Genomic DNA, 13,700 nt, shown 5'->3' on the forward strand with positions numbered 1-13,700 from the left:
ATCACTCGTGGGTTGCTAGTGCCCCCGTCTCTCGTTTTGTTGGATGTCCCATCCAATGGTGACTGTATGCAGATGATTTGGTCCTTCTGGACCAGACACCTGTAGGTCTGCAAAGACAGCTGCAAGCCTTGGAGGCATACGCAAACATGAACGGCTTTCGAGTTAACATTGATAAATCGAGTGTTTTGAGAGTTAAACCAGCGTATGACAAGAATAGAGTGGTGTACACTTGGTACCACTATAATTCACCCTTGAAAGTTGTGGATGACTAAAGGTACTTAGGGGTTTGTATAAATGACAACAGCAGGGAAATACTCCCATTTTAATAAACGGAGACAGAAAGCATGGACGGCCGCAGCACAAGGTATGATAACTCGTCAGTGCTGTGGGCGTTATTCCATCTGCCCTACTCTCTTATTCTATAAACAGAAGGCCATTCCGACACTCGTGTACCGAGTGGAATTCAAACTGATGCTTAACAACCTGGATTGGAACGCAATTGGGGGCATATTTTGGAAACAAGTTTTATCGTTACCTCTGAGCGTTCTAATTCAGGTTGTGCGTTAGGAGTTGGACCTATTATCTCCATCTAGTCTGGTTAAAATAGAGGGCCCTAGCCTTTATGAGAAAATGCATACTGGCTCAAACAAATTATTTATTTCGGACTTTAAAGGGATTGATGTCTGCAGGCTCAGACCAGGTTCTGGCCAAATGGGAAAGGGATTGTCTACAAATGATGTCCTTAGCGGACAACACCATGGACAGATTAGGAAATCCTGAGAAAGCTAAGGAAAAACTTTGGCTACACGACTGGTCGTGAACGTTATCCCAATGCAGTAAATATCAATTCTTTGCAAATATTCTTTAAATCTTTTAATGTCCTACCAAAGTATTTGGGTAATTCCCTGGCCCTGTACACAGAAATATATTTCTCAGAATATGCCTTAACTTACTACCCACTAAAGAGGTTAACGCCATGTGCCAAATGTGTCCCAATGAGGATAGGTGTTGTCATTTCTGTAGGGTGCCTTCAGAAACACTCAACCACTTACTATTAGTCTGCCATCACTTGTCTGAGAAAAGAGTTTTTTACTTAAGCAAATGTTCCCTTTGAATGAGGATTGTGTTTTAGTTTTTTAATCTTTGCATACAGTGTATAATCAGCCTTTATTCTAAATGTTTTACTTGACGAATAATTGTTTATGAACTCATATGATTTTACTTGATGAAAATTGTCTCTGTAGTTATTAATGGGTTGTACTAGCACTGATGATTTTATATTAATTATTTTTAGAATAACTGCTGCATGCATGTATGTATGAAACATTGTATTTATTGTAAAGGTGAATTTTTCCGCCATATTCAATTAAAACATTTTAAAAATCAATTTTAGGAAATTGAACTCTTTGAACATATACGAATCATAGCAAAACATTACCAAACTTTTTCAATCAGTCATTCAAATGGGCAAAGAATCCCATGCGTTATGTGGGTCTAAATCTTACCTCATCTTATTAATTGTCATACAAACGCTAACTTTCCTCCCTTAATAAAGAGCTTGTTTGCAGATTTAGTGAGATGGCACACATTTGCATCATGGTTTGGAAGAAAAAGGATAAAAGATGAATGTACTCCTTTACTTGGTATAGGTTCTACCCATCAAATTCCCTCTTATTTCAGGAAAGACATTCTAAGCAGAATTTTCAGTGTCATATGGTCCCATAAATGACCCAAAATCTCGAGAAAAGACGATGCATTCAGGGGCTCAATGGTGTCTATCAGGTCAAGACTTCAACAGATCTGTTATCGTGAACTTCGCAGCTCATTGGGGTGGTATTCCCAAAAAACCAGCAAAAAAAATGAGCAAAAGATATGGAATGAGATTTAACAAGCACGTTTACCTACACTCCATGCACTTCTCGGACTGTCCTCTAGGCCACAAAACATCATCCTCTCCCCCAGTGACATTGTTATCCATACATGGAAAGAAAGGTTGGGCACTGATCCTAGTCTCCACGTGCACTTCACTATTACTTTTAAACCTTTATCTATAAGTTATTTGTATTGTCGCTTTCTACTGATGCCTAGATTTACCTATCTGCATGGTCACGGGTTGGTAGAGATGCTGCCTACACCTCTTCTTTGGAATGAAGCCAGTCTGTACCCGGATACCTTGCGCTGGTTTTCGATTGATTTCATATCTACACATATGGTTTGACTTCATTCAGTGAGGTTTATTTTGTATTTCAAGTGGTCAGCCGACATGTGTTTTGACCCCTCAGGGTCCTTTTCAAGGCTAAGGTTTGTTTTTGTTCCACGTATTATAAGTGTGGTAAGTCAGAATTTTTGCGATGGCCCGGTGGGACTGTTGGCTGTGCGGCAGTGTTCTGCCGATGTGTACGTGTCCTCTGGATCGACACCTGAGGGGTCGAAACACGTGTCGGCTGACCACTTGAAATACAAAATAAACCTCACTGCAGTCAAACCATATTTGTAATATGAAATCAATCTAAAATCAGCGCAAGGTATCCGGGTACAGACTAGCTTCATTGTTATCCATACACTTCAGCGATGGGGAACTTTCTAAAAAATATTTAAAACACTTATGTATTCATAGCATCTAACTCCAATCTATGACAATTGTTTCTGACGCGGTCAGACCATAAACGATTTGCTAAATGGCGAGAAGGTGGTCGAAGTTGGGGCAACTATTTTAGAATGGTATTCCTCTTGACTTTAAGGCTATTTTTAATCTCAGAGAACATGAAAAAGTAACGATATATAAAAATATAACACTGGATTTCTGATAATAAGAAGATGAACTTGTAGAGAACTGCACCCTTCTGTATCTTTATTTGACAATCAACCAATATGCAAAGTCGTCTCCTACTTATATAAATCTCTTGAGAACGGTGATTTGGCACAACAATCTGTCTACAAGCAAATTTGAGAGAGGAATCTTCGAAATATGATCACTCATGTACCGTGGCAATACATTCAGGGATACGCTCTACACTCATGTATGCGAAGACTGAATATGTACTTGATGATTAGTGCTAAATTACCCATAGCATATAGGTGGACCTCCCCTGATCCCTGCACATTTTAACCTTGGGCTTTAATATCAATGGACAAATTGCTGCAATGGTTCACAATTGTCACACTTATTTGACAACCTTGGTGCCTTATTCAATTTACAAATTAGAACGAAGAAAGGGATTTGTCTTGACAAACGCACTTAAAAGCTTTCTCTATAGTATATTTAAAAAATGTGCTAACAGAACATCTTGTTAAATTGACCAACTACGTATAGCCTACCTATGACCTATGCTATGGTTTTAATGTGCATTTGCGACACTATGATCTATCTCTACAAACATGGATGATTGGTCCCTAAAGGATTATCCCTAAAGGATGCCCCTTGCCCAAGTGTTTTTCTTCTTCCTTCCAATCTCCCCTTTCCTCCCTTTAATGGATAAACCTGTGACAAAATGTTCTGTTATAAATACCATGGGAAGAGTTCAACAGAGGCCGTTCGAGCGCTACATTCTCTAGTTTCTCATGACTTATGTACACAAGATTTTTTTATTTTTTTTTATTTTGCCTTTATCAAATCAATGATTTTGCAAATGTTCTTTAATGACATATTCCATTTCTTCTTCTTTCTTGTTTGTTTTTTGAAACTTGTTTCTTTCTTTAGAACTTGTTTCTTTCGTTAGGCCTTGTCCCATTGCGATTTTACCTTTCTCACTGACCATACCCACGGTGAGTTAATCAGTGGTTTGTTTAGTGCATTCATCCAGGGCTGCCCTTAGAATTTTTGCGGTTGCTAGGGACCATGATGTCTTTGAACCACTCAGAAGATGACTCCACCAAACTTCCTCCTCAAACAGGAGGCTTGACTTGATGAAGAGTCCAGGAAACGCTTTTCTCCATTTGATGGTCGATGAGCAGCTCAGCAGGAGGTGTTTTACCGATTCCCTTTCTGGTTCAATTTTGCATAGGCGACAGTGATTTGTTGACGATAGGCCCCTGACGGCCCGAATTTCATTAGTTGGAAGTAAATTTAGCCGTGCCCTTAGGAAGATGAGTCGCAGAGCTTTATCCGGGAACCTTTTCACGATTTCGGTGGTGAAGTGCAGTTTTTTAGCGTGAAAAGTTAAGGGGGACAGTAGTTTGTTTTTCTCGGCAAGGGCTCGAGTTTCGATCCAATCTTCCTGGTCCATTTTACATTTGGCTTTTGTTGGGTTCTGGATCAGGACCTCATCCAAGCATGCCATATTGACCAAACAGGCTCTCTGTTTGGCGGCCCATGCTGCTAAGGCCTTGCAGCTGCCGGTCTCCATTTCCATTTTTATCAAGTTGTACAGTGGAGGGGATTCAGACATTATCACTTTTCTGAACAGAGTCATTTCTCCGGCATCTTTTACTGCTTTCAAAGAGTATACCCAGTTCTCTTCGGATGGCCGAGATGGAGGTCGAATTTGGGTATTGGAGGACCTTCTGCCAAAAGTAACCCTCCAGTTTTTGCCAGATAGTCGATGGAATCGTGGGCATTGCTTCGCCTCCATACACCAGGCTCGGCACAACTTTTCGCTTGTAGAACTTTAACACTGGTAAGAGCGATAAATGTCTGTATTTCCTGTCTATTACACAGGCCTGCGTGGTTAGTTTCCGTGTCTTTTCCCACAGTTGTTTTGCATTGTTGTCTCATCTTTAGAGCTGTCCACCATCACGCCCAGGTATTTAAAGTCTTTGACTACCTCGATGTTTGAGTTTTCGATGTGCCAGCTTGGTTTCTTCGCCTTCTTTTTCGATGGTTTTTCTAGGAACAAGATTTTCATTTCTCTTTGTTCATCTCCAGGTTGTTCTTTGATATATATGTGGCCAAATTGTCCAGTTGTCTTTGGAGGCCTATTGCAGTCTGGTCGAGAAGGATAATGTCGTCAGCGTATAGTAGGCGGGCCAGTGCTGTTTGGCCGATTTTGAGCGGGAAGGATCTTACTTGACTGACACACTCTTTGTAGTCACCCAAAAATGAAATGAACAGGGCTGGGGTGAGAGGGCAGCCCTGCTTTACTCCTCCGTGTGTTGGAATTTCCTCAAATAACAAGCCTTTTTGATTTAGCTTGACTCTCATGGTGGTCCCAGTGTGAAGAGCTTTAAATTGGCTCGAGTATTGATTTCGGACAGTTGCAATGGGCCAGTTTCGACCATAGCATCTCTCTGTCAATTTAGTTGAATGCCTGGGTAAGATCTATGAATGCCAAGAACACCTTTTCTGACCCTGCCACAAGTTTGTTTTTCATGATACTGAGGATCATGATGTTTACTGTTGTTCCGGAGTTCTTCATGAATCCCGCTTGAAAGGGGTCGTTACACGGGGCGGTTTTTGCCCATGTTTGAAAGCTCCTTTGGAGGAACGAACCATAGATCTTTCCGATCGTGTCCAGGAGCGTGATGGGGCGGTAGTTGCCGGGCACCGCCCTGTCTTCTTTCTTGTAAATTGGAGCGACCACAGGACCTTGGAATTGATCTTGAGAGGCGGCAGTTTTTAAAGACTTGGCTGATGAAAGTAGCCCATTCTGCCGGGTGATTTTTCAGGTCGATGTTAGTGATTCCGTCGGGGCCTGGTGCTCTAGAGGATTTTAGTCTCTTTATGGCTGTCTCAATGTCATCTGTGTCTGAGAAGTCTTCCCAGTTGGTTTCTTCGGGAGCCTCTTCAATGACGATCCACTTCGGCATGGGGGGCTGGAAAATGGGATTTCCAGGTATCCTCCGCAACACTGTTCGATGCAATGAGAGTCGGAGCGTTGCCAATCTTTTTTTATCAGTTGCCAGAATGCTCCAGAGTTTTTATCTGCCAGTTTTCTCAGCATTTCCTCAGAGTCTTGCTGATAGAAAGAACATCGGTGGAATCTCAGCCAGGATTTGTACCTCTTTTGTTCGTCCAAGTAGGCTTTCTTAACAGAGTTAGAATTGGTGCTTGCCGCCTGCCTCTTCAGTTTCCTCAGGTTTCGCCGTTTCAGTACCAGCTCCTTGTCGTACTCGTGAAGGGGTTGTAGATTACCGCTTGCTTTTTTCTGCAAATTTGAGTAGTACGGGAGTAAGAGAGGTTGGTAGTCCGTGGAGGATATTAGGCCTCGCTCCTTCCTGGAGAGCTGTGTGACGTAGTTTTTTTAAAGTTCTCTGATCCTCTCCGCCGTTAATCTGAGGCGATTTCCTTGACCTGTTGTCTCCGTTTCCTCGGGCATGTGGAGACTCGGGCTGCACTCAGTAGGCCACCCAATGTTCAAGATGTTGTGATCGCTGGCCTCGGTCCGTAAGACCTCGAAGGATGTGATCCACTTGAGCATTCCTTCTGATGTAAAAATGTAGTCAATTGTCCCATTTTGTGAGCCTCTTTGCCATGTTGGGATGTGGCTGGCTCGGGGGAGAGACTCCTCGATGTTATGGAGGTTTCTGGAGTTCATGAGCAATTGCCATAGCTGCCCTCGAGATTCTGCCTGGAGTTTGGGGTGCGATGGATTGGCGTTTGAAGCTCGCCTCAGACATTTGGCGTTCAGGTCTCCACTTATTATTATTAGTGGATCGTCCTGAACTGCAATGATTCCATCGATCTCTGTTTCAATAGTGTTTAGGAATTTCTTGTCCGAGATGGTCTGAGGATTCCAATATGTTGTTATTATCGCAAGCCAAGAGGTCTCCGTGGATTGGAGACAAGCAGACGGTCTCTCCCACTTCACTAGTACTGCTAGATGACACTGGGTAGATGCAAGGCGTTTCTGAATAGACAGACCGGATCCCAAGCGGACTGCCACTAAGAGACCGGCCGGGGGTCGGTGCAGTCGACCTTTGATTGACGGGGAGACCACTACAGAGAATCCGTCAGTTGCTGGGGTGTCGATGAGCCATGTTTCTTGTAATGTTATAAGGTCAAAATCCCTCAGGTTGACTTCTCCTGGTCTTGTTAGGTGGGTGTGACCTCTGGTGTTCCAGGACATCATTTTGAGATCTACAATAGGTTGAGTCTTCGTCCTGTAAAGGCCATTTGATTCTGTAGGGACTAGACTTTTCCTCAAAGACATGTTAGCTGGTGTTAGTTGCTATTTATTCGATAGAATCGTTGGGGCTTTCGGAAGCCACGCCAAGAATTGTTTGATTGGGGCGAATGCTGACGAGGTCTTCCGGGAGGGAGGAGGTTTCAAGTATCCTAGGGCTTTGTGCTCCTTGTCGGCCGGACTTTGGGCTGTCGTTGCAGTTTCTCCATACGGCTCAGGGCTGGGATCTTTGCTTCCTCTTGGCCAACTCAGGGAGTTTTGAGTGGCTTTCCTATTGGCATATTTAGTTTCAGTTTGGATGTCTGGAAAACCCGGCGTTCGGTGACTCGTTGGTTTTTTAACTTCAGACAAATTCAACTTATAGGCATCTGTTTTAGACCTATGGTGGGGCTTCTGGTCCGAAGGGCGACTGGCCAGGTTTTTTGCGCGTCTATTGGTCTTGTCATCTCTGTTATATAATAGCCTCGTTTGAGGAGGTCCGCTTCGCCTTCTTTAGTTCGCCGACCTAGGGCGTTCACTCTAACATGAAGGAAGGCCTTCGCCTTATGGTCTTTATGGTAGGGCTCGACTAGAATTAGATCATCCGTCGTCAGGTATTTAAAGTATCTGGCGTGTTTCAGGACTTTCAGGACCGCTCCCCTGTTCAGGGTTATTGCCTAAGAGTTTTGCGGGATCTGTTCTAACTTGAAGATTTTGGTCGGTGTCAGGCGACGCCGATTTGGGTTTTTTTGCGTGGTATCCTTTAGCCTGTAGGGGCTGCTCTGCTTTTTGATCGAGTTTCTCTCTGGTGCCTGTCCGGAGTAACTCTTTTTCTAGGCCCTTCTTTGTCCCGGTTTTGTAGATCCGTGCTTTTATTAAGCCTTTTTGGAGATGCAGGGCGAATTCTCAGAGATTCAGGCCCTCTCGGATATCTAGAGTAATTTACTTGTTTCTCAGCAGTGCGATTGGCACTAAGTCTCCTACGTTTTTTGGAGACCGGAGAGACTGTGCGATTGAATTTGATGGGTGTGGTTTGTCACCCATATTTCCAATTCTGAGGGTCAGGAACACTCAAGGGTGATGTGTGGAGAGTAATGTTCATGAACTTTTCATCGCTCATAATGTCCTCTGCAGTGATCGGCGATTGTCGCGAAGAGGCCTGTGGGGGATTCCTAGCGGACTGTGAACACTCCGTAGGAGACCTGGGTATGCCACTTTCCTTAGAGGCTTTTTCTTTTGTACTGACCGTGATCCCAGGTGAAGGAGCGCCATCTTTTCCTGCTGTTAAGTCGATTTGTTCTGCTGCTTTCGCAGTTCGTAGTAAGATTTTGGGTTTCTCGGCTGTCTTGACGGTAGGTGGTGGACCTACCTGGGTCGCGCCCTGCTCCGGGTTTATCATGGTTTTCGGTAGACCCACTGTCTGCCCCTTTTGATGTAGAGTGGATTTGAAGGACCCCTTTTGACACCCTGCAAATGTGAATAGGTGAATTGAATCGGTCTTTTCCTTGTTTTGCTGATATTTTTGTCGGTTTTTTTTATAAGACTGGAATGTTTCCAGAGGGATTCACTTTTTCTGCCACTTGCTTTTGAGGTGTCGGACGAGTTTCTTTAGGATTGCTAAAGTCATTTTGGGAGGCAGTCTGTTGAGTCTTTGATGACAATAGTTCGAGGTGAAAGAGGCTCTATGAAAGGGCTGGTTCTTGCGGGGGTAGCTAGAATTTTGTTAAACAGTTCACTGTCCAGTTTTTCTTTGGCTGTAATGTATCCCTCCAAGTAGATCAATTTGGTACGGGTCATTGCAATTAACGTAGTTTGATCCTTTAGCGTATCGCTTATAGCCTCGTACAGTTTTCCGAACGGGGCTAGCGCAATTGTTATTGCGTACATCAAAGTTGTTAAGTCGAGCTTTTTTGTCGGAGTGTCCTTCTGGGTGTCGTCAACTTGCTCTCCAGCTCTGCTTTTTCTTCGGGGTGTGGCTTGGAGAGGAGCCTGTGGCATTGACACTTGTGCTGCATTTTTCGTTGGCCTCTGGTCCTTGGCCATTGAGGATACAGGAGGCCCTAGGACGGGACGATTATTTGTGATGTCAAATTCAGTGGAGCAGTCTCTGCCTGGGTCGCAGAGACCGATAGTTCCGACGTCGTAGATGGTTTTTGGTGGAATCTGGAGAGTGGTGTTTTGGTGGGGGACAGCTAGCCCAAGTGCTTGGGATCTGTTAAGATTGCTGCAGGAAGAGATTGCTGGCCAGTAGGAAGTGAATTGGATTGCGGTTTCCTGACTCTCGAAGGAACTTCTGGAGAATTGATAGGAGTAGCGCCCTTGGACAGAAGAGGAGTGGAAGTGGGGGGACTTGGAGAGTGGTTTTCTGCCAACAAGGGCGTTGCAATGAGGGATCCCGTTTCTGTTGAAAAACCCTTGTTTGGAATGAAGGGGGTTTTACTTGCTTTAGGACATACTGGGGGATCTATTGTGACTTCCAACATTTCAGCGTCCGTTAGTTCTTTTAAGACATCATATTTTCTTTTCCCTTGGCTCGCAAAGTATTCTTTCAAGGAGTTGCATATTGAAGATTTCGACAGAACCTTCAGAGGGTTTTTTTTGTTTTGGGAAGTCAGGTGCGTTGATTTTTTATTTTTTGGTACAAGTTTTTGAGAGACTTTCAACCCATTTCTTGTTTTAGTTTTCTTCTGGGGAGGTGTGGAGGAAGACAAAGAGGCAGGCGAGGGGTCTGTACAAATTTCATCCATAGTTGAAACATCCAGATCGAGGTTTGCAGGGAGGGGGCCCAGCCTCCCTCTTCCTTCTGCCGGGAACGGGGATCCGCCTCCAGAGAGCTCCTGGGCCCCGCTCCCTTGCGGAAGCAGAGCCTCACTCTCAGCCGTGTGGATCAAGGCCTCCACTTTCCTCTGTTCTAATGACATGCACTGGGCGGGAGGACCCCGCCCACTCTACATTTCGCGGGACGAAAGACGCGGGTCCAACCTCGACCCTGCCCCCACAGGGGTGGCCAGTCCGACCAGACCAACCTGGGGACTGGGCCCCGCATCCTGACGCCTGGCCCGCGGTGATGGAGGTAGGTTTGGTAACGGTCAAAGAATGGCGTTTAGTTTCTTTTTGTGAGGCAGAAGCGTTGGCGCCACACAGGCCGGCAAGCGTGTCCCTCGCAGACCGCCCTTCGGCGGGCTGCACTGGGAGTGTCCCGGGAGCGGCAGGCTTCTGCACTGTCTCACACAGTTGCGAGGCATCCGTTGCTGGCATATTTTCCAGAGCATTGTGATCTTGTGCCGAATTCTCCAATAGTAGCCAATATTTTTCAGGTTGAGGTGGTTTCTGCTGGAGTTCAAGTGAGCACCCCACTTGCACGTCAGGTGTTTGGGCAATTTGTGGGGTGTGGTGGTACTGATGCAGAGCAGAGTCTTTACACGAACCCGCTGTCGGGGAGAACCGAGGGCTTGAGGTGGGGCAGGCCGACGGGACGTGAAAAGGGTTGGATCTTTGTTGTCCTTGTCTGGAGCTTCGCATCCAGCGCCTCTCCTCATCGTCGCCTCCCTGAGGCGAAAGAAGAGGTTCTTCGAGGCTTCCAGCCTCCATTGAGAGGGAGTCTGCCAGTCCTGCCCACGGACTGCCACAGACTGCACCTAACTCAGCAGCTAACTCCGACAAGATATCATCTTTATTGGGGCGCTAGATTTCCTCACTGTAAGATTAATATGCTATGTACATAAATCATGAGAATCTAGAGAATGTAGTGCTAGAACAGCTTATGTTGAACTCTTCCCATGGTATTTATAAGCTAGGTTAGTTCGACAAATAGTGTCACTCAAATGCTCTTTCAGTGTTTTACTTATCTGTATTGCACTTGAAATCAATAAAATTATTGCAACAAAATGAAGAAGCTGTATCTGTCTAATGACAACATCTGTTGGAAATGTGGGAACACTGAGGGGATCCTCTTGCACATGTTAATGGACTATGTGAGAGGAATACATTTCTGGGAAGAAATTGTGCCAAGGGTCAATTAATGTTGCACCATGAATTTGCAGCTGACCAGAGAACTAAATCTTTGACCACCTTCCATCTGTAAAATCCAGCTCAAAATGCTAAAAGTTGGATAAAAAAAGCTTTGGGTTTGGAAAGACCTTGATCCTCAAACACTGAAAGAATAAAAGGAAGCCACGTCGGAAGACCAGCTGGTAGACTATGGAAAAATAGCCCATTTAGCAAGGGGCAAACAAGACATTTTTTTAGAAGGTATGAGGGACGGATTTAGAAATGTATGCATGACGTGACTAACTTAACAGGAATTTGCCAGCCCTTGGTATAGAAATGCGGCTCAGTGTTTGATAATTCTCAACTTTATTTTCAACATTTCTTCACCTTGAGTTCCGTTTTTGGATACTTTGTAAGGTTGTGGTATAAGGTTTTCAATAAAAAATAATGTATTTACAAAAATAAAATAAAACTAATGAAGACACCCACAACTTGCATTTATGTGACTTTAGTTTTCGCAAATACTTTACCTTTTGAATATTCTTTTCAATGTTTAGCGGGAGGTTGAAAAGAAATTTAAAACGCTGAAGAACATTCAGGGCATTTCTTGTGGAATCTGCTTTATCTTTGCGCCCCAGCACTTCCTGGAACAGTGTGTCAGCTGTGTTACTCGCTCCTGGAAATGAAGAAGTGAGAGATGTGTGAACAAGACCCACCAGAGACTTACAAAACATCAGTTTATTTTCCACATCGGGTTTGTTTACAGGTCAGTGCAGTACGTGGAGAGGGATCACAAGGAGGGACAGTCTGCAGGCCATACCATTCAGGCTGCAGTGAGTCAACACTCCCAGTGCTGCTGAATGATTTTTATCTTTTTAGGAGAGACATGCAATTCAAAATAATCACATTTCGCTGCTTTGCTGTCCTTCGTGCTCCCTCTATTCTGTATATATTGCTAATAAATAAAGCAATGTTTTTTTATTGCATGTTAACAAAAAAAAACGTATTTTCATTTCCTCTGTACTAAAAAAATAAATGTACAAACTATTTTGCGACACGAATATATTCTTTGATTAACGTAGTTTTAGCTAGATCGCAGTAATGCACAGATAACTAGTGCCCCAAAGATAGCTGGACAAAACACTGCTGGCTCGGAAAAACATACTGGCAGGTTTTCATTTAACTGAACACGCACTATTCTTCAAACCTCAAGGGGCATAGAAGTAATCATCAGTTATACAAAAAAAATAGTGTCTTAAGTTTGTTGTAACCAAAACAAAATCCTTTGTTCTTAAAAAAAACGATCCACCACAGGCTGTACTGCGTCGACATAATGCGTCATTTGAAGATGGTGGCTTCGAATTGTAAGCAGCTATTACTGATGCAATGAATTCAGCAGAGGCACTGATAAATAAAAGGGCCGAAGCCTCCTACTACCGGTTCGTGCACAGGGAGAGCCCCCAGGCAGGCAGAGTGCAATAAGCAGAATAGTGAATAAGACAGCCGCCCTCTAACCAAGGCTAGAGGAGGTCAATAAAATGGCTGCCACTAATATGCAAACACTCTAAAAGGGTAGAGACAGCATTAGTCTGAGGCAAATAATGGCAATAATATCAAACCAAATACTTAGCGGAAATGAAAAGCAATTAGGTAAACGAACTTTGTTGGGTTTACTGTTACTTTTCCTAGTGAAAACTATTGTAGAAGGCTTGTAGGCCTGTAATACTAGAATGTAAATGCAACTTTGCTAAGAGTCGTCACCTCCGATTTCACATGTCTCTTCACATTAGTGATTTGCTGGGGAACCCTTCACAAAAAGAAAAAAGGTCACAATCGAAGTTCTGGAACTTCTTTAAATAATCCCTAGAAGGCACCTATATTTAAGGCAGGTTCCAGAATCTGAAATAGTTAAAGCTGGCAGGTGAAATGATACCAGGAGCAGGGCTAAGAAAGGGACAGTAAAGCAGCACTCCAGCAAAGAGAACTTCTGAATTAAAGAAATGTCATTGTTGAAATGTACATTGGTCCTACATATGGGGTTCCTCTGAACCCCCATATGTCGCTGAGAATAAAGTAAGTTACAGAAGAAAATATATTAGGTGTAGAGTAGACAAAGAGTAATGATGCGTTGCAAGCAACATATTTGCTATACTGGGCAGCTACTAAAGAACGGACACAAAAAGTAGCATATATTTTGCCACTACTATCTTTCAGACACAGCTAGCAAGTTACCCATGGCATGCGTGAGAATATCATCTAGGCCAGATTGTGCTATTGCCAATTTGGAACTTCTAGTTTTGCTCTTTTACCCTTTTAAATTAAGGACTGCAAGTCCCAGAATTCAGAGAAAAATCTGGACCTGATTACCTATTCACACATCATGAGGAAACTAGGGAGCTCTGCTCAGATGGGGCCCAATTTTCTTTATTGACGATGATGCTTTGTGTTGGAATGCAGTCTGACAATCTGGAAAAGAGCTGCCACAAATGCGTGATAAAATTATATGCAAGAGGGAATGGAGCTGGCAATCAGTGGCAATGTTTCTGTGGACCAACATACTTGAAAATACTTGGAAATAGGTTGGGGCTTAAAACAAAGTTATTGAAAAGCGAAAAGTGTAATACTTGCTACAAATCTAACATTTGACATGTGGGTAGGTTCCATGGTGTA

The 13,700-nt window shown here is 43.7% G+C and overlaps 1 protein-coding gene across 1 annotated transcript in view; it reads right to left on the bottom strand.

The window, feature by feature from the left end:
- EXOC2 (exocyst complex component 2) overlaps positions 1–13,700 on the bottom strand; it is a 1,591,413-nt gene that overhangs the window by 1,112,528 nt on the left and 465,185 nt on the right. Inside the window, exon 8 of the mRNA XM_069613520.1 lies at positions 11,561–11,706. Coding sequence (XP_069469621.1) covers positions 11,561–11,706 — 146 coding nt within the window. The remainder of the gene's footprint in view (positions 1–11,560; positions 11,707–13,700) is intronic.

Source organism: Ambystoma mexicanum, chromosome 5p (genome assembly GCF_040938575.1).
Source record: "Ambystoma mexicanum isolate Mex_15411 chromosome 5p, UKY_AmexF1_1, whole genome shotgun sequence".
NCBI lineage: Eukaryota > Metazoa > Chordata > Amphibia > Caudata > Ambystomatidae > Ambystoma > Ambystoma mexicanum.